Raw genomic sequence first — 26,438 nt, 5'->3', positions numbered from 1 at the left:
TGGGAAGAATGACTTTCCTGAGAGGGTGGTCAGGCACTGGAAGGGCCTGCCCAGGGAGGTGGTGGAGTCACCATCCCTGGAGGGATTTGAGAACCATGTAGAGGTGGCACTTCAGGGCATGCTCTAGTGCCTGAGATTGTGGGGATCTTTTTTGTGTGTAAGGTTGGACTCAGTGACCTCAGAGGCCCTCAAATGTAGCTTAACTTGCCAGTTAAACCCCCTCACTCCTCTGTTTGTTTTCTAGCAAACATTTCAAAACGTTAGCCTCCATTGAATGTGTTTATAAAAAATCTGTTAGTTTTGCTCAGCGTAATGTTGGGTTTTTTGGTGTGGGGTTTATTTTTATTTTTATTTAGGTAAGGTGGATGGTAGAGGTGCAAAGGTGTTGTTGATACTGCCTGGCTTTAGGCATACAACCAAGACTACAGACTTCAGCCAACAGAGTGATGGTGCCTCTGTCTTGGGCACTGGTGAGGCTTCACCTCAAGTACTGTGTTCAGTTCTGGGCCCCTCACCACAAGAAGGACATTGAGGTGCTGGAGCGTGTCCAGAGGAGAGCCAGCAAGCTGGGGAGGGGTCTGGAGAACAAGTCCTACGAGGAGAGGCTGAGGGAACTGGGCATGTTGAGTTTGGAGAAGAGGAGGCTGAGGGGAGGAGACCTCATTGCCCTCTACAGCTCCCTGAAAGGAGGGTGGAGAGAGGTGGGGGTTGGCCTCTTCTCCCAAGGGAATCATGACAGGAGCAGAGGAAATGGTCTGAAGTTGGGGCAGGGGAGGTTTAGATGAGATCTTGGGAAGAATGACTTTCCTGAGAGGGTGGTCAGGCACTGGAAGGGCCTGCCCAGGGAGGTGGTGGAGTCACCATCCCTGGAGGGATTTGAGAACCATGTAGAGGTGGCACTTCAGGGCATGCTCTAGTGCCTGAGATTGTGGGGATCTTTTTTGTGTGTAAGGTTGGACTCAGTGACCTCAGAGGCCCTCTCCAACCATGACAATTCTGTGATTCTGTGAGTTCATGACCATGGGCATGTGGAGAGATTCTGGACTAGGAGTCTACCAGCTGAATGGCTTCATTATAGTGAACCATCCGGAGGTAGAATCCATCTGCCCATTGTGTGTCTTAACAGAGACTGAGTACCATTTCTGTCCTCCTGCATGGATTAACTTGAAATCACCAGAATATTCTAAGGCTTTGAGATGCCCAGCTCCAGCCGACGGCCCTGTGTGTTCAGCAGTTGTGAAAATCCAGCCTGATAATTTCTAAAACAAGCAACCAGAATAGTGTGGAACACAGGAAATAAAGGTGAGCATAACTGTAGGCTCTCTACAGTTCTCTAGTTTACTTCTATTAGTGAAAAGTACGCATTGTGTATTTGCTGTCAGGATAAAAGTACGTTTACAAAATGCTGGGTACAAAAAAGTACAACTCTGAAGCTTCTTGACTCCTTCTCTGACACTTCAAAGCTATTTGTGATACATCTATTTGGTAAAAGTAAGATATTTGGGTGTGTGTGTGAATATTGAAGTACTTGATCGCATAATTAGCACTGTCCCTACCTGGGAAATAGGGATATTAATTAAATATTAACTAACTATTGGGGTTCTCTTGCACTGCCATTTACAATGAAACGGATTGCTGGGATTCACGGGGATCTTTAGCTGCTGGTAATTATGAATACTAATTAGCAGCGTAGCATTGTACAGAGTGCCAAGCAAAGATGAGGAGCATATGTATGCACAGCAGCTAACACATAACTTTTTCTCAGCCCCTTCTCTGCTGCTGGATCAGATTCTGAGATTACAGTAATGTGGAAATGACTTTGTCCTCCACCCAGCAATTGAATGTCCCACCAAAACGTTGGTAAGTGAGCATCTTTTTTTATCTAATAAGTGACTTAAAATTGGAAGAGAGGGGGAACTGTCTGCTAAATGGCAACTTTCTTGGCTTATTTTCATGGTGATGAGTCTTAATGAGCTACAGGAAGAGATCATAATTTTGTTGGCAGCAGTATAAGGGCAAAGCTAAAAATTGTCACATGTGATGATTATCTTCAGAGCAAACCAAAAAACCTTTAGGGATAGACATCTGGAACAGATGCAGGGAAATTACACTGACGTCTCCAAATCTCAAATTTCTCTTGAAGGGTATGTAAAGTAGAGAAAAGCTTCTTTCCAGTAAAGGGATAGTACGTATTTTTCTGACATACCACCAAGTACTTTGCTTTGGGATTTTTCTGGCACACCTTTCTGAGAGGTATTTGTAAAAAGTCATGGAAGCAGTTTGTGCAGGAGGCCAGCTACATTACAAAGTCAAGTAAGGTCAGAGTTGTCAAAGGATAAAGAAATATAGAATATATAATAATGCAGCAATGGTTCGTGAAGTGATTAATTTGTATTTTATTTTCCCCAAAGTGTCTTTACCTAAGTCTTATAAAATGCTCACTTTTTAAATACAGTTCGGTCTTGATTTTTCATGGAGTTTAACTTGGGAGTAACCAACCCATTCACAGAAGCTGAGGTGAAATCTTGTCTCCCCTGAAGTCAAGGACAAAACTCCCATTAACTTCAATGGGGCCAGGATTTCATTTACTATGTTGCCCAGTAGACCAGTGTGGAACAAAATCAGTTGCCTTAGGGATTTTTAATATGCAGGCTGACTCAGAAGAACAAAAAATACTTTTACTTGTCTGACATTCAGGTAAAATCATGAACATACTTTAACTTTCTTTTGCCAACTGCATTCTGAGTATCTGTTAAGGTTACGTGAAATATATCCTGCTCTTGGTTGTGCTGGCTAAAATGGGCCTGAAGATCTTGGAAAATCAGATAATTGCTAGTGAAAATTTGCTGGGAAGATAGTTGCATTTTTTTTCTTCTTTCAGTTACTATACTTTTAGCTTCCTTTATTATTTTTTTTAATTTTTTTTTTTTAATGCAAAGAGAAAGCAGATGCCCAGGAAAGACAGCAAAATAGCTGAAGGTAGGAATTCAAAGACAGGAGGAGGACAGGAAGAATATGTTCCTCCAGAATCTACTACCATATCCAGTTTTGCTCTGTATAATTTCTCGTAATGTTTTCCTTTCTGAGTTGTGTTTATCCTCGTTGGTAGCAGATCTAATTAGCCCAAAGTCCCCTGAAGCCTTCTCCTGCAATAAGCCATACTCGCTGGGTGGCTCCCCTGCTGCTCAGAGCAGCCAACAAAGCTTTCTTGACTCTGGCATGTGTTTCTACTTTAGTAGCTGAAAACTTAACCAATGGGTCTCTCCTTCACTCTGTCTGGGGCTGAACAACAGCGTGGCTTAGACACAGGGGCCGGTGGGGTTGACCTTAGCATGCTCTGAACTTGGCTAAAACCAGGAGATCTGTTTTTTAGTGAGGCACAGAGAGCTGTTTGTAGCATTTTTCTGGGGTGTTTTTTGTAAGCAATGAGACTAATAGTTAGGGTATTGTGCTTTATGCTGGGCTAGTTTGTATTTATATCCCCCTCAAACCACGTACACTGCCAGCACGCCCCAAGCTTTTCCCCACCATTCCAGGAAGGAAGAATCCAAAATAACTGCTTTACCATACCTGTGGTGGATCATCTCTTGCAGGCAGCTAAGGAACACAACAGTCCATCTCAACAGGCAAGCTTTAAGGACTACAGAGGTCAGTCTTTGACAGCTTAGTTTCCCTAGCCCCACCAGTAGCCACCATGCCTGGTTCACTTGGGGGACAAATCCCAGTCCTGTGTGTTTATAACCTCCCTCCATGGATTCATTGTCCTGCTAGGATCATTGTGGGGAGTGGAACTGGCTCCAAGTGCCAACCACTGCCTTCACAGCTTCAGCTGGCTTTAATCACTTTCTGTGTGTGACACCCAGATCACAGAATCTTCACGGTTGGAAGGGACTTCTGAGATGATCTTTGAGATCATCTAGTCCAACCATACACACACAGAAAAAAACAAACAAAAAACAAACTACCGAACAAAAACAACTAGTCCAACCATACACACACACACAGAAAAACCCAAACAAAAAAAACCCCACTGAACAAAACCAACAACCAAACACAAAACAAAACACCCAACCCAACAATCTCAGGCACTAGAGCATGCCCTGAAGTGCCATATCAATCCCTTTCTTAAATCCCTCCAGGGATGGTGACCCCACCACCTCCCTGGGCAGGCTGTTCCAGTGCCTGACCACCCTCTCAGGAAAGTCATTCTTCCCAAGATCTCATCTAAACCTCCCCTGCCCCAACTTCAGACCATTTCCTCTGCTCCTGTCATGATTCCCTTGGGAGAAGAGGCCAACCCCCCCCTCTCTACACCCTCCTCTCAGGGAGTTGGAGAGGGGGTGATCAGGGGAAGAGATTATCAGCCGTTTCTATTAGCAAGAGAGGTCACAAAAGAGAATTTACCAGGAAAACATCTGAGTTTGTTACAAGAACACGTAAGATAAACTAAGATGCTTCCTTCGCTTGAATGTGCCCCTTCTTCAAGCTTGCTTGGCAGTAAATCAAGGCTTAGGCCTGCCTGTGTAAGACACTCTTCTCTGTTTCAACTAAGCTAATTATTTCTAGACTGTGCTGATACTGAGTACAAACACACTGGAAGCTTGAATGTGCCCCTTCTTCAAGCTTGCTTAATGGATGCTTAGCAGTAAATCAAGGCTTAGGCCTTTCTGTGTAAGTTGAAGCAGAGAAGAGTGTCTAAGCTAATTATTTCTAGACTGCTGATACTGAGTACAAACACACTGGAGCCAACTTCAGCCTCTGGGGTAGCTTTGGATACCTGTTTTAAACCAAGGTTTCTTTAAACTGTTGGAATATCTGTTTCTACTAGTAGCTAGCACCAGTCTAACTACATGGATTTTGCAACAGGAGAGCAACTCTTTGTAGCTGAGCCCTTTCTTCTTGGCTCCCTCAGACATTTATCTATCTGTGAGGTGTGTGCCTGAGCACCTTCTGCCATGACTAAGTGGATGCACATCCCGAAAGGGAACCAATTTGATATGTGAGTTTTGTGATTTACCTTGGAAGAAAACAATCCCTTCATTTGTAGCAAAAAGCTCTTTAACTACAGGGCTCCTGGAGTTCTAGAGGCTGTTGTTATGAAAAATTGCTAGTTAAATAAACTGACATGTTTTGTGGCCATTCCTTCCCCGATCCCATTATCCTTTCTCACTAGAGGAGTGACAGTACCTGCTCTGGAGTTTTTTCAGAAAGCATAGCCATTGAGCCTCCTGCCTCTTTAGTAGGATAGTCAGGAAACTTGCCTATGATGTGCCTGTAAACAAAAGATAGAAAAGGAATTACAATCCATAATTGTTCACCTGGTTGACAATTGAAAGTTCTTCAGGAATTTCTTAAGACACCATTTCAGAGCCAAGAGACTTAGCTTATAAGTGTTTATTTTTATAGCTCTACTCTCAACATCCAGCATTTAAAAAAAAGAAAATTATTTAAATCAGTTTCTGGTTTCCAGGTTGTATTTTTGTTTGAGAATCTCCACCCTCAAAATTTTCCGATGTAGTTGCACAATTGGCTGGTGATGGAAGCTGGGGAGGGGGAAATTTAAGGGCTTTGTGGTAAGGGTATCATGGATGGCATAGATAACATAGGGTGCTTCCAGACCTTTCAGAAAGATTAAAAGACAAAAATCCAGTCTAAGGGCCATTTATAATGATATGACTCTTTCACTTCTTTCACTTTTGTAGCTTTTTGGATTATATCAGTAAGACTTTTCTCTTTGTTTGGTAGTATCAGGAAGATTTTCTGTTCCAAATAAAACTCTGATGCTGCAGAAAAATACTTGTGCTACTTTCAAATAGAATGGTAACCTTCCCTCGGAAGGAAATTTCCCTTGATAAGAAAATAGCTCAGAAAGGTCAACGTGATTCATAAAAATTGCTTTAATTTTTTTCTTTTTAAAACAACTGGCACCTTAAGGGATTTTCCTAGCCTACTGTTAAGCAGTAGGCTCAATTTTAAGCTGAGAACCTTGGAACAGAGCATCAGTTCTGTTTCTACAGTACCACGTGTGCCGTTTGGATCCCCAGTTACTATTAATGTAATACAAAAGGATAAAAAAACCATTTGTCTGATTGTAAGCTCTGACTCGCACGTTCAACAATTACTAGTTCTATATGCAAACAGAGGCAAGACTTTGGTCACTGTGATCCTAGAAACAAGTTTTCAGGAACAAAGGGATGTCACCGTTCCGTGGTTTAACCCCAGCCAGCAGTTAGACCCATGCAGCCTCTTGCTCACGTGTCCCTCCTCCTCTCCCTGAGTTGGGATGGAGGAGAGAATTGGAAAAATAGAAGTGACAAAAAAAATTGTGAGTTGAGATAAAGACAGTTTAATAAGTACTGCAAAAGCCATGCACGCAAGCCAAGGAAAACAAGGAATTCATTGGAACAGGTTGCCCAGAGAAGCTGTGGCTGCCCCATCCCTGGAGGGGTTCAAGGCCAGGCTGGATGGGGCTTGGAGCAACCTGGTCTGGTGGGAGGTGTCCCTGCCCAGGGCAGGGGGGTTGGAACTCCATGATCTTTAAGGTCTCCTCCAACTCTAACCATTCTATGATTCCCTGCTTCCTATTCCTCCAACTCTAACCATTCTATGATTCTCTGCTTCCTATCGGCAGGCAGGTGTCAGTCCTTTCCAGGAAAGCAGGGCTCCATCACACCTAATGGTTACTTGGGAAGACAAATGCCATGACTCTGAATGTCCCTCCTCTTCATCCTCCTTCCCCCAGCTTTATATCCTGTGCATGACGTCGTATGGTATGGAATATCCCTTTGGTCAGTTGGGATCAGCTGTCCCAGCATGTTCTGGGCATGTTGAGTTTGGAGAAGAGGAGGCTGAGGGGAGACCTCATTGCCCTCTACAGCTCCCTGAAAGGAGGGTGGAGAGAGGTGGGGGTTGGCCTCTTCTCCCAAGGGAATCATGACAGGAGCAGAGGAAATGGTTGAAGTTGGGGCAGGGGAGGTTTAGATGAGATATTGGGAAGAATGACTTTCCTGAGAGGGTGGTCAGGCACTGGAAGGGCCTGCCCAGGAAGGTGGTGGAGTCACCATCCCTGGAGGGATTTAAGAAACGTGTAGAGGTGGCACTTCAGGACATGGTCTGGTGCCTGAGATTGTTGCGTTTACAGTTTGGGGTTTTTTTTTTGTGTGTGTGTATTGTTGGACTCAATGATCTCAAAGGTCCCTTCCATCCTTTCCAACCATGAAGACTCTGTGATTGTGTCCCAGCTTTTTGTGCACTCCCAGCCTACTCGCTGGTGGGGTGGTGTGAGGAGCAGAAGACTGCTTAGCAACGACCAAAACCATCAGTGTTTTACCAATACTTTTTGCATCCTGACACCAAAACATAGCACTATACCATCTGCCAGTAAACCAGTCAACTCTATCCCAGCCAAAACCACAACACATTTTTAGTGTAACAAAACATAGCACTATACCATCTGCCAGTAAGCCAGCCAACTCTATCCCAGCCAAAACCACGACACATTTTTAGTGTAATTTTTTTTTTAAATTCTAGTAAGAATGGGGTTTTGGCCTCAGAAACCTGCATCGTCTCGTTTATTTAATGATAGATCGTATTTCATTTTTTTACACACAGCCAGAAAATAGCTCAATTTTATGTTAAATGCAATTTGGTTTTAAATGCCGCTACATTTGGGTTAGGGTTGCTGGCTTACAGCAACAAATTTCTCAAAATCTGATATTGAGGCTGTTCCTGCTTTACTCGTGCCAGCTGGGAGGAAGGAAAGGCAATATGCACTGTGGGTGAAGAATCAGTTTGGAGTCCATTGCCCAGTGAATGCTGTTATCAGTGCCAGCTTTCAATATTTATTAGTGTTACATTTGGTATTTGTACTAGCTTTTCACTTTTAAATCATTTACAGCTCTTGGAGTTGGAAACATTTACCCTTTGGATATGCGTGATGTGTGTATATCTGAGCGCTGGAGAAATTCTATCAAATTTGGAATTGGGTTCCAGTTTGTTTATAATCTGTGTTTTCTGCATGATTCTTCTGCAGCTGTTTGGGCTGACGTGCCTCATCCCATCTTTTTGTAGCAGCTACAGCAAGTGCTTACGCTGAAAAAATAGCTTCTGGTGAAGATAAGGTAATCCTAGTCTTTTTGCACAAGAAAAGTGCATTTATGAACCAGTCAATGGTCCTGGGACCAGGTCTATGGTTGAGGGCAATGCAGAACGTATGTTCCTGTGGCCATCAATGACTCTGAGAGCAGACAGCTACCACATGTTTCAATCAAGCTAATTCTTGAGGGGTATCTTGTTTTTTTTTTTCTCTCTGGACTTCATCCTTTCCTGTGTACTGTTGTTTAGCATATAAGTGGTTGTCCCATGGTCGGGGAGCAGTACTCTTAATTCTATTTCCTTATCTAACCTCACGTGGGTTTTCCTCCTCTGGGTTTAAATGACTACAACTTCAATCTTGTCACGCCTGGAAAGCGTGCGTATGCATGACCCTTATAGACAAATTCCTCTCTTTATGAAACCCTCTGAGTTCAAAGGTTAAACCAGGGACTCATTTGGCCTGTAAATCTGCAGAGAAAAATGCAGTCATTGATCTTCCTGGTCAAAAGTCCATTTCAAACGTAATGAATCTCAATTTTCATTCCTCATTCACTTTTTACAACATTCTACTCAGAGACATTCCAAAGGATTGTCTTGTGCGTTTGTCATAAGATGCTAATTTGGATTCAACTGGACCTAAACTGTTTTGTATAAGCTTGTTTTATAGCTGTTGATAATGACAAAACATCAGGATAAAATTATAGCTGTTGATAAGGACAAAACATCAGGATAAAATGCGCTCCACGAGCAGCCAAGGGTATTCCTATATCTTTGTTCCATCAGATATGATACATGTCATCTGTGGCTCAAGAGGGTTCCGATGAGCCATGTCCCATGTCAAATAGGGAACAGGTCTTGAATTAGGAGGATCTTCCAAACATGTAGGGAACAGGTCTTGAATTAGGAGGATCTTCCAAACGTGTAGAATGGTTTTGAGCTTGCTTTGCAGTTCAGGTTTGTTCAAATAATTTTAAACTGCCCCTTCCCTTTTGAAACTTCCTAGAAACGATGAAGTTTCTAGGAATCTAATCATGAAGCTCATGATTAGAGCCAGTTCTAAGGCAATAATACTAAAAGAAAATTAACCCAGATGTAAAATCTTCCTCCAAACTCAAGCCTAGCACGCTGTTTTGCTTTCTTGGAAGTGTAAAGGAGAGCTTTATGGTAGAAATCCTTGGTGGCACTCATGGCACAACCACGCTGTAAACCAAGACTTACAGAAGATGGTACTGCAGAGGTCCCCATAGTCAGAAACTAGCCTGAAAATGAACTGGGGTGTAGAAGAGCATCGTACCTGCACCTGCATCGTTCGTTGACTCCAAAAGTTGAGTTGCAAATACATTCACTCTAAGCCTAGCTCATTAGAGGTCACTGGGTGTGAATTTCAGACTGGTATTTGTTGTTTAGATGGCTTTCTTGGTTGTGTGAAAAAAAAAGTACTTGGTCTACATTTTCTCTATGTGCCCAACATTTATTTTCAATATTCATAGTACCTTGACACTTTTCTTTGCACATACATCACTGTATCTAGCAGATAGATTGCCCACAAAGTTCATGTACCCTCATGCTCTCTCTGCGTGTCACTGAAAAGGGACCACTATGCATAAAACTAAACTAGTAGTCAGGAAAGTCCAAAAGTCTTGTTGCATGTTGATGGGGAGAACGTTAAAAGCTTAAGCTCTTGATAAGAAGAGTGCTGGAGCATGTAATATATTTGAGAGATATGGTACATGTCAGAAACACCTGGTTCTGAGGCAAGTCAGAACTCAACGAATCTGTTACTTATTATTTTGCCGGGAAAAAATATCCAATTGCGCTTTTCCAGCATCTCATAAAAATGTGCAAATGCCAGAACTGGAAGAAGCAACTCTTATTTTCAACACGATTGCTTCAGTGGGAGTGCTGACAACGTGTTAAGGACTGCAAGCAAAAGCAGAAGCAAATTCTATTTGATTTCATGTGGAGGATGCAGTTCTAGTAAAACCGTTTGCCTGAAGGAAGGAAGGAAATTTGTAAAAAGCATAGATGGTTGGTAGGACTGGACTTGGTGGCTGTACAGGGTCCAATATGGAAAGATGGGAAGGCAAATAAGGAGAGATGGAAAGGTAGGGCTTAGGAAGAAACCTCCCTCTTGTGAAACAAACTCCAGCAGCAGCTTAGGGAAGCCCTTATGGACTAAGGATGCTGCTTCCTAGTCTGCAGGCAAGGAGCTGAGGATGGTTCTTGGGGGTGACCTGCTCCCTGGTGGGTATTCACAGGCCACTGAGCAGAAAGATGTGTTTGGGAGCTTTGCTTGCACTGCTGGAAAGCAAATTGATGAGTGCCAGAGTTTGTGGTAGGCAAAATATCTTATATTTGGGTCAGAGCCACTGCTTTAAGAGGATGACTAAATGTTTCTGTGCTGCAGAGGACATTGCTGAGGAAGGGATCTTTAGAAACTTCGATGTGTGAGAAATCCATTACTTTTCTTTTTTTTTGGAAAGCAGTGAAATCCTGCCAACGGGGGCATAGCCTGGATTTGGTAAACAGCTTTACAGAAAAGCCATCTAATTGGAATAAATGGGGGCCCTAAATCTGAATCAAACCAGCTCAACCGGAAGAGCGAGGGGATGAACAAAAATGGAAGGGTGACAAGAGACCATCTTCCACTCCCAGCTAAGAAAGAAAAGGATCTGATGAGATTTTTTGGGCTGTTTCTCGAGTTACATTCTGTTCTCTGGTTCACTGCTACTTGCTCTCCCCCTTTCCAAACCTATTCCTAACTTACATCTGTCAAGTGTAATTGAAAAAGAATGATCTTTTACGGTCTGCAATGCAAACCCTTTTGTCTCCGAATGTGTAGCGTTGCATTCTGGCTCTTCTGGGCTCAATTTTTGTTTTAACACACAACCCCCATAAATGTCCAAGTGTTAACTAGGTTTGGATGGTTCTTTAACATCTCCAAATCATGACCAGGACTTGGTATGTGTCGGTACGATTAGCAGGCTCTGCTGGATTAGCCCCGAATGTTGTGGCACCTCAATTCTGACCTAGAAAATAAACTCCTTGTCTTGGAGATGACCCTACACTGTGCTTGTCTCACTTGCTGCTTCCCCCCCCCCCCCCTCCTCATTTCAGGAGAGTCACCGTTTGTTTCTTAAGTGTTTCCTCTTTATTCCACGTTGCTCAGGGATGGTTATAGTTAAGGCGAAACACGGCTGTTGATTTATGAGAACACACCACTGATTTAAACATTTTGTCTGGTAACAGACTCAACAAGTTACTACCTACTCTGTTCTCTGGCATGGTTTTACATGTGTTATTCTTTCTTTTTGGCCGTGGCTTCTCTAGCTAATTGCATAAAAGGCCTTGTCAGGAAAAATAAAAAATGGTTCTTTGGAGGAAAAAGAGCGTTTAACTCTTTTTCAGGGGTAAGAAAGGATGGGGGCCATGTGCAGAAGAAAAGGCATGAATGATGGCTGTAAGCTCTAGGCAGAGGGATGGCAGAGTGTTCTGCACAGAAAAGGAACAAAAACAAAAGGAAAGGGGGCCCTTTAAAGAAATAAACCCCTTGTTGTTTTGTAGCTCTCACTTATTTCTGCAATGCCACCTGATATGGGTTCTCTCAAACTACCTGAATAGCAGTTTTGGTTTATTTTAGGTGTCTTTGCTGCAGCATTTTCTTCCCTGTTATGTGTGTTCTTTCATTAGTTCTTTGAAAACCACTTTCAGAAAAAACAACCTAGGCAAATACAGAATTACTTTTAAAGCAAGATTAATTTCCACAGGCTTCTTGTCATCTTTAATGGGTTTGGACACAACCATATTACAGCTTATGTTTTATCTAAGGTCCTGATCCTCCAAGCGTTTGTTTGTGTGTGTGATAGTTATGCATGGAAGTAATTCATGGAGTGACTTTCAGGGAGAATTGTTTGGAGGGTTGGAAACTTTATTGTTCTGGATAAATATTCGGCTTTAAAAATTTAAGATCAAGTATTTTGAGGCCAACCATGTGCAAGAAGAAACATTCCCACGTACGAATGAATGTGAAAGGTTTGTGGGGAAAGGTAATACCCTTTATTACCCTAACTATCATAATTAGAAACAACAGACACACTTTTGGGTACCCAATTCCTGCCTTAGATCTGAAATGGTAGAAGTATCTTCAAAGCCAAGTAATAGTTGGGAGTAGTTTTTGGAGGGGACAGGCCTGAATGTGGTAATTCTCACTGATAGTTTTATTACATGTTGTATCGTTGGCCAGGAAAGGTAGACCTTTGGCTGACCCAGTAGAGTTGTTCTTAAGCTTCTTGAGTTCTTACAGTGAAATAGCCTGTTCTTCTTTGTCATAAAGTTATTTCACTTTTTCAGGGACCCTCCTGGTCTTTTAAGGATAGCAATGGGTAATTAGTGTATTGGAGAAAAAAGGAATCTCTGTTCCCTTTCAGACAGACTTGGGCATGAGCCTTCTCTGCCAGTACTGCTGGTTCTCCTGCTTCCTGCTGTAAACCATAAGGGAAAAGGAGGGAAAAGGACTTTTTGATGTATCAGTACCTTCAAAATTCTGACAAACTATTCCTGGTTTAAAATGGCAATAGGCTTTTCTCCTTGAATTGAATCGGAGACGTGGGAAGGTAGCACTGCAAATCACTGCTAAGTTTTTGAATGAGAATAAAAGGTAATATGGGCATGAACGATGCCAAGGAGAAACAAAAAGATTTAATTTACAGTTCCAATATTAGCTTCAGTTAAAAAAAAAAAGGAGGAAAAATCAGAACAAAAAAGTTGGCAACATCAACGCTCGCAAAATGTTCTGGTGCTCTGATTTTTTCATGTCCCTCCATACCCACAAAAATATTGCCAGGAGTTTTCTCAGAGCTCAAGTCTGAATTAACTCAGGATTGGGAGAAATGACATCCTGACCTCCATAACTGAACTCCTTTGCAAGAGCTAGTAACACCCAACCCATATTGAAAGCTTAGACAAACCTAGAGAAGACAAGTAGTAAATGTACCTGGCACAGCATGGAAATGGAAATGAGGTTAAAGGGGCTGGAAAGAAGATTCTTATAGGGTTATTTAGCATTTTTTGCCTTGACTCCTGCCATGCAGAACAGTCTTGGGCAGAGCTGCTGGTAAGCCTGGTGTGAGGCTCCCTGTAGTAACAGTAAAGGCATCTCCTGGTAGACCCAAGGACACCTGGATGTCCCATCCCTGCCCTTGGAGGGAATGGTTTCTGAGCTGTGAGCAGGGCACATCTTGGTGTCACACAGCAGTCTCTAGTCTGCAGTATTTCTGTTGTTGGCCTTGCCAGGCCTGCAAGTAATTAGTGATGAGTTCATCAAAATGACTGTATGTACTTGCGTTGGGGCAAAAATCTTACTTATCAGAAACGGGCCTGAGAGAACCAAAAATCCTGCCTTTTTTGCTTCTCTGAGAGCTTCAGAGCTCATCCAGCACCCATGTTTTTGGTTTGCAGGTCTACGCTTCGTTTAGTGCCTGTCCTTTTCTCTTGGACTTGTTCATCACCCCATGTTTACCGGAGCCCCTTCCTCCAGGGGCTGTCTCAAAAGGTGCAAGGCTGCTCCCCTTCTTCCACAACCAGACTGTCCCCAGGCTTATTTCCAGTGTCAGCTTCCTGTTGACTGTCTACAGCCTTTCGAGGAATGTGATCCTGTCAACCCGGGGGTAAGGAGAACGTGGGTTGAGCAACCCTTCCTGCAGAGGAAGAACTTCCCTCAGGGCCCAGCCACCACCATCTGGGGGGGCTTGGCTGATGGAGGAATGAGCACTCTGGAGCGCGCAACTCTTGTTAAACTCTCATCTGTTTTGATTTTTTTTCTTACATCTTTCCATTCTTCTTTAGAACGAGGTCAAGAATACAGAAGCTGGCTCAAAGAAATGTCAGGTCAAATTCCCCTCGCATTTACCGAATTCCTTACCTTTGGTCAGCTTATCCTGCCTTCACGGAATGCCAAATTCTGACTCAAATTGGCAATATTTCCTGCGCTTAGTATTCAACTTAAGAGACTGAAACAATTATGGCCAGTTTTAAGCAAGATTACTTTAACTCAGACTAGAAGCTTTGCAAGAATAGCTTTCCTGCAGAGTCAGCCAGAGGGAATCAACAGTTCTTTATATGTCCCTCCATACCCACAAAAATATTGCCAGGAGTTTTCTCAGAGCTCAAGTCTGAATTAACTCAGGATTGGGAGAAATGACATCCTGACCTCCATAACTGAACTCCTTTGCAAGAGCTAGTAACACCCAACCCATATTGAAAGCTTAGACAAACCTAGAGAAGACAAGTAGTAAATGTACCTGGCACAGCATGGAAATGGAAATGAGGTTAAAGGGGCTGGAAAGAAGATTCTTATAGGGTTATTTAGCATTTTTTGCCTTGACTCCTGCCATGCAGAACAGTCTTGGGCAGAGCTGCTGGTAAGCCTGGTGTGAGGCTCCCTGTAGTAACAGTAAAGGCATCTCCTGGTAGACCCAAGGACACCTGGATGTCCCATCCCTGCCCTTGGAGGGAATGGTTTCTGAGCTGTGAGCAGGGCACATCTTGGTGTCACACAGCAGTCTCTAGTCTGCAGTATTTCTGTTGTTGGCCTTGCCAGGCCTGCAAGTAATTAGTGATGAGTTCATCAAAATGACTGTATGTACTTGCGTTGGGGCAAAAATCTTACTTATCAGAAACGGGCCTGAGAGAACCAGAAATCCTGCCTTTTTTGCTTCTCCAAGAGCTTCAGAGCTCATCCAGCACCCATGTTTTTGGTTTGTAGGTCTACGCTTCATTTAGTGCCTGAGCTCATCCAGCACCCATGTTTTTGGTTTGCAGGTCTACGCTTCGTTTAGTGCCTGTCCTTTTCTCTTGGACTTGTTCATCACCCCATGTTTACCGGAGCCCCTTCCTCCAGGGGCTGTCTCAAAAGGTGCAAGGCTGCTCCCCTTCTTCCACAACCAGACTGTCCCCAGGCTTATTTCCAGTGTCAGCTTCCTGTTGACTGTCTACAGCCTTTCGAGGAATGTGATCCTGTCAACCCGGGGGTAAGGAGAATGTGGGTTGAGCAACCCTTCCTGCAGAGGAAGAACTTCCCTCAGGGCCCAGCCACCACCATCTGGGGGGGCTTGGCTGATGGAGGAATGAGCACTCTGGAGCGCGCAACTCTTGTTAAACTCTCATCTGTTTTGATTTTTTTTCTTACATCTTTCCATTCTTCTTTAGAACGAGGTCAAGAATACAGAAGCTGGCTCAAAGAAATGTCAGGTCAAATTCCCCTCGCATTTACCGAATTCCTTACCTTTGGTCAGCTTATCCTGCCTTCACGGAATGCCAAATTCTGACTCAAATTGGCAATATTTCCTGCGCTTAGTATTCAACTTAAGAGACTGAAACAATTATGGCCAGTTTTAAGCAAGATTACTTTAACTCAGACTAGAAGCTTTGCAAGAATAGCTTTCCTGCAGAGTCAGCCAGAGGGAATCAACAGTTCTTTATTAACACAATATGAATTCTGTAAAAGAGGAAAAATAAAGTTTTTTTTTTTTTTTTTTTTTTTGGTAGCAAGGCCAGCCAAAAGAAATAACTTGTCCTCCAACATCACAAGTTTCTTAGGGATTTGGAGTGGAGTTGGAATAACTTGTCCTCCAACATCACAAGTTTCTTTGGGATTTGGAATGAAATGGGCTACAGAGAGCATTTTGTCTTATTGGATAAACAATGATGAGAAATTCAAGCGGTCGCTTTTGCTTCTTAGAAGTCAAGGTGTTAGCAAAACAAGCCAAAACTCATTTCTAAGGAAGGGAAAAAAGGTTGTAAACTGGGCATGGCTGCTTTAAATAGTTTTATCATGGCCTGTCACTTCAACCTGAAGATGGCTACAGAGAGCATTTTGTCTTATTGGATAAACAATGATGAGAAATTCAAGCGGTCGCTTTTGCTTCTTAGAAGTCAAGGTGTTAGCAAAACAAGCCAAAACTCATTTCTAAGGAAGGGAAAAAAGGTTGTAAACTGGGCATGGCTGCTTTAAATAGTTTTATCATGGCCTGTCACTTCAACCTGAAGATAAAAGCTTTGGGGAGGGTTAAGAAATGGTGTCCTGGACGGGTCGCCCACCTGGAAAAGTACCACTTGCACCCAAGCTCTGTGTTGGGTCCCTCAGGACTTTGCCCCCCTCCTGGTTCTGCAATAGTTTTGCATAGGCTGTATTTCTTCTGCCACCACCTGACTGTGAAAGGTACTTGAAGTATTTCAAGGGTATTAGCGGCATTAGCTGATTAAAACCTCCCCGAAATGACTGTGCTCTCCCTGAACCTACTGTTCATACACTGGATGGATAGTTGTGTGCATGAATAATAAATTCAACGCACTCGGGGCACGTGAGTCTCCCTACGTGTGTTATCCAGCATATACATCCTTTATATATGTCTGGAAAATTGGGGACTAAGAGGCTGAAACTGAACAGAGGAGTTTTGTTAAAAAGCTTTGGGGAGGGTTAAGAAATGGTGTCCTGGACGGGTCGCCCACCTGGAAAAGTACCACTTGCACCCAAGCTCTGTGTTGGGTCCCTCAGGACTTTGCCCCCCTCCTGGTTCTGAAATAATTTTGCATGGGCTGTATTTCTTCTGCCACCACCTGACTGTGAAAGGTACTTGAAGTATTTCAAGGGTATTAGCGGCATTAGCTGATTAAAACCTCCCCGAAATGACTGTGCTCTCCCTGAACCTACTGTTCATACACTGGATGGATAGTTGTGTGCATGAATAATAAATTCAACGCACTCGGGGCACGTGAGTCTCCCTACGTGTGTTATGCAGCATATGCATCCTTTATATATGTCTGGAAAATTGGGGGGTAAGAGGCTGAAACTGAACAGAGGAGTTTTGTGCTTTGATCTGCCCTTATTTAAATACTGGAATAAATATGGCATGGCACGTAAGAGTAATATGTAGCCTTTTGTGTTAGTTGTTAAAACAAGCCAGCCTACCTGATGTAAGTGGGGTAAAATAACGTGTTTTTTATCTGTTTTGCAAGTGCTGGCATCACTTCAGCGTGAAGAAGATGGGTAAATCTGAGGTGACAGTGAAGGTGGCACCAGACACCATGGGGTTGGAAGGGACCTCTGGAGATCATCTAGTCCAACCCCCTGCCAAAGGAGGGCCACCCAGAGAAGGTCCCGCAGGAACGTGTCCAGGTGAGTTTGAATGTCTCCAGAGAAGGAGACTCTACCACCTCCCTGGGCAGCCTCTGCCAGGGCTCTGCCACCCTCACAGGAATCTCTTGATGCAGCCCAGGATGGGGTTGGCTTTCTGGGCTGCCGGCTCACGTTGAGCTTCTCATCCACCAACACCCCCAAGTCCTTCTCCTCAGGACTGCTATCCATCATTGCTGATGACACCAAATTAGGAAGGCTGGCTGACACCCCTGAGGGCTGTGCCGCCATCCAGAGCGACCTGAACAGGCTGGAGAGCTGGGCAGAGAAGAACCTTATGAGGTTCAACAAGGACAAATGCTCTCCAGCAGTTCCCTGTCCTTCTGGAACTGGGGAGCCCAAAACTGGACCCAGTGCTCCAGATGGGGCCTCCCCAGGGCAGAGCAGAGGGGCAGGATAACACGATGCAGCAGCTCTATCTGTGAGTCTGTCTCATACCTAGGGTATCAATGCAGGGACGCAGTCTCATCTGGCATAACTTAAACTTGCCTCCTTTTTCACCTCCCTGCATCAAAATGATCTGTATGTGCAGACTGTCCTCTTCAACCACTCTACCACTGCGGTCCCACTCATGGATCATTGTGCCTCTGACCTGCTGCCTGCCCCTGATTTGACTTGAAGCGTTTGTAAAGGACAATGTGTAATCAGCATCTGTCAGGCATCGCGTTACTGCCTGGGAGAGCCGGCTTGCTCCTTCGCTTAAGACCAGTATCATGTGCTGTCCTAATGGCACTACTCGTGACTAAGACTGAGCTTCCTTCAAAAGGAAACATGATGCTGAAGAAAAACTTGTGGGGAATGGTCAGGCATCGCGTTACTGCCTGGGAGAGCCAGCTTGCTCCTTCTCTTAAGACCAGTATCATGTGCTGTGCTAATGGCACTACTCATAGCTAAGACTGAGATTCCTTCAAAAGCAATCGTGATGCTGAAACAAAACTTGTGGGGAATGAGAATCATGGGCTGGCTGACACCCCAGAGGGCTGTGCCGCCATCCAGAGCAACCTGAACAGGCTGGAGAGCTGGGCAGAGAAGAACCTTATGAGGTTCAACAAGGACAAATGTAAGGTCCTTCACCTGGGGAGGAAGAACCCCAGGCACCAATACAGGTTAGGGGTGGATCTTCTGGAAGCAATACTGAGGAGAAAGATCTGGGAGTCCTGGTAGATACACTAGTACACTTTCCATGTACCAGCAACGTGCCCTTGTTGCCAAGAGGGCCAAAGAGTGTGGCCAGTAGGTCGAGGGAGGAGTTGGACCAGATGATCTCTAGAGGTCCCTTCCAACTCTGACAATTCCGTGATTCTCCACCCTAGTTTGTTCCTCCAGTTTGTTCCTAAGTTTTAAAGAAGGCAACCAAATATCCTGCTCTTTATTTCGCTGCTGCTAACGTTCTTGCCCCCTGCAAGAGACCCAGCTCTGTGTGGTTTGCTTGAGTGTTTAAATGAACTCCTTAATGATAAATCTGAGTCAATTTCATGCATATGAAAGCGGTCACAGTGCTTGATTTTCCAATGTTCATCCCAACTGGCTTGCGCAGCCTTATTTGAATAAATCACAATCAGGTGTACACAGACTGTAAAACCAGGAAACCTCATATTGAAGAATAACTTTATCTATGGATTCTCTGCACTAGAGATGTTTTCAGACTCCTGGTCAATGCTAATAACCAAATAGCTCAGTAGCAAGAAAAAATGATTTAGAATCTCCGCTTTGGCAATTAAAAAAAGCGTGAGAAAAGACAAGGAGAAACACTCCAGATGAGCTCAATTAGAAGCCAGTCTCAGGCTGGTATTAAGAGCATCCATTTATCACCACTGTTAATTGAAAAACCCAGTCATCTCTGCAGTCCAAGAAACACATTGTAATGCCTGGAGATGCCAGGTTCATTAACCCTCACCTTTGAGTTCTGCGAAAGCAAAATTGGATTGCTGTACTGTTGTACCTGTTTGGGGTATGTCTCTTGTGTAGGTCCTATAGTCTACCTAAACTGGCTGAAAACAGAATCACAGAATCTTCTAGGTTGGAAGGGACCTTAAAGATCATCTTGTCCAACCGTCAATGTGGGCAATCTTAGAGACTGATCACCAAATGCCTTTTGTAGAACTTTGGCACTGCCTCTCTAAATGACTTAACTCTTCCTCATGTGCTTACTCATGGAGATGCACTCAAATTTAATCAATTATAAGCACAAAATGTTTTTTTTTTATTAATGTTTGTTTACCTGATGGCTTAATAAGGTGCTTTCTGAGCATTTGTTTTCAAGGTGAGGCTGGTGCTGCAGAGGCAGAAGAGGTGGACACCTGGCTGGTGAGACGTGGGATGTGTCCTCTGGGAATGTGGAACTGCAGCCCACTTTTGGGAGAAGCAAAGTGCCCAAACATCAGTAATCTCCTTCTACCAACGCGGCCTAACAGGTAAATTGGTGTGGGAAGTACGATTTGAGGGTTAAGACTTGAAGGGGAGGGGTGGCTGACACCCCAGAGGGCCGTGCTGCCATCCAGTAAGACTTGGACAGGCTGGAGGGCTGGGCAAGGAAGAACCTCATGAGGTTCAACAGGGAAAAGTGTAGGGTCCTGCACCTGGGGAAGAAGAATGGCAGGTACCAGTACAGGTTAGGGGTGGACCTGCTGGAGACAACTTCTGAAGAGAAAGATCTAGGGGTCCTGGTGGACAGCAAAATGACAATGAGCAAACAGTGTGCTCTTGTGGCCAGGAGGGCCAATGGTATCTTGGGTTGCATAGGGAAGAGTGTGGCCAGCAGGTCAAGGGAAGTCATTCTCCCCCTCTGCTCTGCACTGGGGAGGCCACAACTGGTATCCTGTGTCCAGTTCTGGGCTCCCCAGTTCAAGAGGGACAGGGAACTGCTGGAAAGAGTCCAGTGAAGGGCAACAGAGATGATTCAAGGATTGGAGCATCTCCCTGATGAGGAGAGACTGAGAGAGCTGGGACTCTTTAGTCTGGAGAAGAGAAGGCTGAGGGGAGACCTTATTAATGCTGACAAGTATCTCAAGGGTGGGTTGAAGGAGGAGGGAGCCAGACTCTTTTCAGTGGTTCCCAATGAGAGGACGAGGGGCAACGGGCACAAGTTGGAACAGAAGAGGTTCCACTCAAATATGAGGAGAAACTTCTTCACGGTGAGGGTGACAGAGCCCTGGCAGAGGCTTCCCAGGGAGGGTGTGGAGTCCCCTTCTCTGGAGATTTTCAAGACCCACCTGGATGCTCCTGAGTAACATGCTCTGACAAGCTCTAGGCAATCCTGCTTCAGCAGGGGAGTTGGACGAGATGATCTCTAGAAGGTCCCTTCCAACTCTAAAATTCAGTGAAATTCAGTGAAATACTCACTCGCTAAATTTTAGGGCTCTTTTGTATTTATTTTTTTCAGGACTGGAGATATAAATGCATTGCTTCACGGGCCTGTACAGAAGATCAGTTGTCTGGAATAGACTTATTATAGGATAGCAGAGCTCCCCGGAGCAAAGAATGTTAAAGATTAGGTTTGGATGGGAATGAAATATAGGCACGTACGTGGGAGAGGCTACAATCAACTGCTCCCACCTTCGCTCCCCCTAGTTCCCAGGCCTCCCACAATTGCAAGCCTTGCAATATAGAAAGAATAAAACTATGGTTTTACACATGATTTCCCAGAAGAGAAGGAAGGTGAAACGCCGTTTAGGGCATAGCATTACCCTCTCTGCAGCAGCTATCAGAGCTGAGCCAGTGATGGGAAGCACATGTATGCAATACAAAAAGATGGCAGAGCTCCGGCTCTGGAATTTGCTCCCTCGGAGCAAATTGTATTTTGACTTGGAAGATTTGGAGGACTCCTGCAGCTACACAGACTTATAGCCACGCTTTAAAGCCCTATCTTCAAAATTAGTGGCTGCGTTAGATGCTTTCCAGAAAAATCCACGAGGAAGAGCCAGTCTCCCTGTGTGATGGGGAATACAAAACAGGAGAGTAAACTTCCTTTCCAAGCCACCAAAGGATTACTGTGTCAGTTAAGACACTCTAAAAAGAGAGAGGAGGGGAGTACTTGAACAGATTTTAGGTAAGGGCAATGCAGTTTCCTGGTATCACACAAATATGCAAGGTTCTGCACCTGGGCCGGAACAATCCTCACCATCAGTACAGACTGGGGGTGAGGTATTGGAAAGCAGCCCTGAGGAAAGGGACTTGGGGGTGCTGGTGGATGAGAAGCTGGACATGAGCAGGCAGTGGGCAGCTGCAGCCCAGAAGGCCAATCCCATCCTGGGCTGCATCAAAAGATGCGTTGCCAGCAGGTCCAGAGAGGTGATTCTGCCACTTTACTCTGCTCTGGTGAGACCTCACCTGGAGTATTGTGTGCAGGTCTGGAGCCCTCAATAGAAGAAGGACATGGACCTGATGGAGAGGGTCCAGAGGAGGGCCACAAGGATGATCAGGGGGATGGAGCACCTCTGCTACGAGGACAGGCTGAGGGAGCTGGGGTTGTTCAGCCTGGAGAAGAGGAGGCTCCGGGGAGACCTAATAGCAGCCTTCCAGTACCTGAAGGGAGCCTACAGGAAGGGTGGGGAGAGCCTGTTTAGAAAGGCCTGCAGTGACAGGACGAGGGGCAATGGCTTCAAGCTGGAGGGGAACAGATTTAGACTGGAGATGAGGAGAGGGTTCTTCACTGTGAGGGTGGTGGAGCACTGGAACAGGTTGCCCAGGGAGGTGGTTGAGGCCCCTTCCCTGGAGATATTCGAGGTGAGGCTCGACGAGGCCCTGGGCAACCTGGTCTAGTTGGGGGTGTCCCTGCTGACTGCGGGGAGGTGGGACTAGATGACCTTTGGAGGTCCCTTCCGGCCTGGGAAATTCTATGATTCTATCTTGGTAAATCCTGAACCACCTCTTTTATGGTTTTGTGCTCCTTGCCCAACTCAAACATTAACACATTTGGTACCATCTTACTGAACAGTACTATGTCAATATAATTATTTTGTACCAATATAGCCTAATGAGAATTAGCAACCCCCCTTCTATGCACTGTTAAATGTCTCTGACTCAACCCAGGATGGTAACTCTTAATACTGCTCTTTCCCAAGTCCTAAGGATGCCCGACACAGCAGACAAAACATAGCTAGTTTGTGAAGCTATTAGCTGGGTGTGTTTAAAGTAAATTACTATAAATAATTAGATTTCCTGTTGTATCTGCACAGGACTGAAATGCAGCATGACTTAAAAGCCCCGAAGTCTGACCTGGATAATAAAAACAACCTGCTTGATGGAGCCTGACTAATCTTCCCTGCACTGAAATTCGCAGTAAAACTGAAACATATTGACTCTGCACAGCGTGGACGAGACTCAGGTTTCAGGCAAGTTCTTGTTCTGCCCACAGAAATACTACCTTCAAACCTTCTGGGTGTTCAGTCAAGATGCAATCCAATCTAGGAGTTGGAGGGACCAACTTCAACGCTAACTTTGAGTTGGAAGGAGTTTACCCAGATGCTTGCCAAAACAAGCAGCACGCTGCCCACCTAGCAAAGGGATAGTTTGGTGCTCTCAAGGGAAATCATCAGCCCAATGGAAAAAAGATGCTTTAGTCCACTATGGAGATCTAGAGGCTGATGGGACAACCTGCTTCTGCTGCCTGTGTCCTCCTTCCCTCCCAACTCCTCATCATTTTTGCTTACCCCTATTGGAATTTGAGTTATGCCCCATATTGAAAGGCACAAAATCATTCTATTTAAACACCTCTAGATGTTTTATTAACCACCTAAGAACCTACTTTCACTGAAGCTGTGCTCTCAACCCTAATGGTACCTTATGGTAGCTGAGCATATATATATATATATGAGTATATTTTATAGATGAGAGACCAGAGAATAAGGAGGCATCCTGTTTGTGCATGCAGAACTACACCTGTGGCTGTCTCCTGACCACTCACCCTGTGGCTGTCTCCACACCACACTACCTAACTAGCTGAAACTGGGCCTGTGATGGGGAGGCAACGGATCCCAACAAAATATTTGAAAAAGTTAGGCACCAAAAATGGCACTGGAAAAGCTCAATCGTTGGCAGCCCTACGGTGGGAGAAGGTGGTGCAAGACCTGCTTCCTCTCATCTTCTCCCTGCCTTATCTGGGGCTTCATGGGGGACGTCTCTCCTGTGTGTTCCTCTATCTGTTTGCTGTTGCTCCTCATGCATTCAAACCTCTGATGCTTAACCTGATCCTGGCTCCTGTCTTGCATGAACAGCTGTGCCCAGCTGTGCACTGGGCAGGCACTGACAACCCCAAAACAGCTGGACTAATTTTCCAGTTCTGGTTTTAGCACTTCCCCAAGTGTCGCTGCTTGACGCTGCCCATTACAAAGCTCTATTTCTCAGTTAATCAAGGGTTTGCCAAGGTTTTAATCGTTTGGGCTGAAAATTCTGTATTTCTTATATAGATGTTCTGTATTTAATTTATGATAGATAGATTTGAAAATACTGGCCCATGTGGTTCAGGTTTTTCCAAGGTGGAGACTAGCTAAAAACATAATTTTTGCTTATGCTAAATAAGTGAGAATGTCTAATTGGATCCACCCTTTTGCTCCCAAGATTTAGAACAAGGAGTTGCAACTTGCCTTTGGTTTACCATCACCAGAGTGGTTGGTTAGAGCTTTACAGTTGGAAACTGCAGAGACAGAAACTGGGACTGAGACATGGGGTGGGGAAAAGCTAAGTCTTTTCTGGGCAGAGTGACGTAGAAGCAAGCAGGTTGAGGAGCAAAGTGGAGGAGGAGAAGCTGGTCTGAAGAAGAACCATGCTTGTTATGGCTTTGCTAATGTGTGACCGTTCAGATCTGAATGAGCTTTTAATGTCCCTAATGCATAATCTGTATGCAAGGGTGGCAAGAGGTGTGCATTGCAAATCACACCTGATGGAAAGATGAATATGTGCTTGCAGATACTTGAAGTTCTGAACATTCCTGCAAGATGGGGCTGTGGAAAAGCCCCGTGGCAGGCAGAAAGCCTAGGATTGAGCCTTTCAGCAGAAAAGCCCAAAGAGCCACAGCACTTTGTTAGTTTTCCCTGATCTTGCACTGGTGGTGAACTGTCTGGAAAGCAAGTCCTTGGGGCTCAAGAGGATGTGCTTCTACCTGTCTGTAGCACCATTGAAAAAGCCTTGAAGCTGTGCTCTCAACCCTAATGGTACCTTATGGTAGCTGAGTCTGTGGTGGAGTCTCCTTCTCTGGAGACATCCCAAACCTGCCTGGACATGTTCCTGTGCAACCTGCTCTGGGTGGACCCACTTTGGCAGGTGGGTTGGACTAGATGATGTCCAGAGGTCCCTTCCAACCCCATGTGATTCTGTGGGCCTAACTGGTCCCTTCCAACTCCATGGGATTCTGTGAGTCTAATGCTAACTCATAAACTTGATCAGAAACAACAGTGAACCATGAACCCCCTGGAAGTTGATGGGAGTCTGCTTAGAATGAAGACTTAGCTGCGTTAAATAACATCAGGATCTGAGCCTATTTTCAGCAACAGGAAGAGAGTAAGCACACTGTCAGAAAAAGGGAGACCATTTCCCAGGAGAAAGCTGAAAAAACCACCTTTTTTTGCCCCAATCTTCACAGGCAAGTGCTCCTAGCCACACCGCCCGAGTCATTTGTGTATTTGGTATTTGAGTCAAAAAGAGAGGAGTTATTTTGTCCGAGGTAGAGGTGAGGAGGGCAAGGAGAAGTGAGACTGGAGGGGAAGAGCTCTCAGCGGTGTGGTAGATACTACACCAATGTCCAGCATAAGCCTGGATTTTCTATGCTAGATGATGCAGGTCGCCCGAGTGTGGAATTTACTTGAAATTCAGCACTTAAGCAACCTGTCAAGAGTTTGTTAAATAAACATGTCGACACGTTGAAGCCGCAGTGCCCTGACTCAGCCTCAGCACCCTGCTGCTACAGTCTCCAGCCTGTAAACTCTAAACCACCCACTGCCAGGGAAAACAGTGAAATGACTGTGTTTCAGAATTAAATATATCCCTCTCTTTTCTCTTGTGAGAAAGAATAACAGGCTTTTAGTCACCGTCACATTCTCAGCCATAACTTGCACGCCTTCATCATCTCCAGAGTCAAACCTGACTTCCTGACAATCTAGTCTTTTTTTTCATATATCCACCTGAGCTTGCTGGCTGGCGTACACATTTGAGGACTGCTCTTTTGTCTTTGCATTGAACGCCATATTTTCTATTAGCCTTTGGTTCTAACTGTCCCTATTTTTCAAATTGGTAACTTATAGGAGAGGTTTTTTTCCCAGTTCTGTGCCTCTTTCATCCCTCTTCTGATTCTGCCTCTCCGGCTCCTCATGACTCTTTCTGCTACCCCTTTTGCTCTGCTTGTGTCGGTCCGTGCCACGTTTCTTTTTTCCCCACTTGCCTCCTTTCTTCTTTGAATTCTACAGAGCCAAGGCTGAAAATGTCTTTTCTACCTCCTCTGCCTCCTCTGCTCTCCAAAGAGCTCGTTCTGTGGAGCAAGGGCTGTAGCTTGGGCGCCACTGCTCTGTGCTTCATGTTCCTTTTTATTCTCCTTACTTCTAAGCTTTTCCTTAGTCTTTCTCTTCCCAGAATATCCCTCAAACACCTCTCCTCTGCCAGGCACTGGCTCTTCAGTGCCTCTCTGTCCTTCCACCAGGCACCAGTGGGACTTCTGTTTCTTTTTTTCTCTGCCTGTTTCTTGTTTCTGTGAGCCCAGCAGATCTTCGTTCACTTGGCTGTTGGAAATGGGGAAGTGGGAAAATTGGTTCTTCTGCCTGCTCTGTATTAACTTGCCGGAGAAGATACCTCTCCCTGTCACAGTTGGAGATAAAAAAACATCCCTTGGGATTCATCCCCTTCTTCCTTTCTTATTGATTAGGACTACGCTACGCTGGTCAAACCAAGAATAGATCAGATGACACGGCGGACCTCACTGGGCCAAGGTACGTATCGAGCTGGATTACTGGAACAAAAACCAGCTTGGAGGTGAAAATCAAACCCTAGTTATCAGTTTTAAACACCCCATTTGTCTGTTCCTGTCTTCAGAAATCCTATTGGGGCTCTGGTTGAGGAAGAAATAAAGAAAGTCCTGTGTGGGAGAACTGCAACCTAACACTGAATCCACTGAACAGGGCACACCACTTTTTTTTTTTTTTTTTTCCCCAGAAAAAGCCCAATT

General features: G+C 44.7%; 1 protein-coding gene across 1 annotated transcript in view; it reads right to left on the bottom strand.

The window, feature by feature from the left end:
• Positions 1-26,438, bottom strand: part of IQCA1 (IQ motif containing with AAA domain 1) — a gene marked incomplete at its 3' end in the record, with an annotated part of 138,928 nt that overhangs the window by 53,818 nt on the left and 58,672 nt on the right. The window contains exon 7 of the mRNA XM_014961996.1: positions 5,188-5,272. Within this exon, the coding sequence (XP_014817482.1) occupies positions 5,188-5,272 (85 nt within the window). The remainder of the gene's footprint in view (positions 1-5,187; positions 5,273-26,438) is intronic.

The sequence above is a fragment of the Calidris pugnax genome, unplaced genomic scaffold (genome assembly GCF_001431845.1).
Source record: "Calidris pugnax isolate Ruff unplaced genomic scaffold, ASM143184v1 scaffold357, whole genome shotgun sequence".
Taxonomy (NCBI): Eukaryota; Metazoa; Chordata; class Aves; order Charadriiformes; family Scolopacidae; genus Calidris; species Calidris pugnax.
The sequence above is the reverse complement of the archived record's forward strand: the minus strand, read 5'-3'. Positions and strand labels throughout refer to the sequence as shown.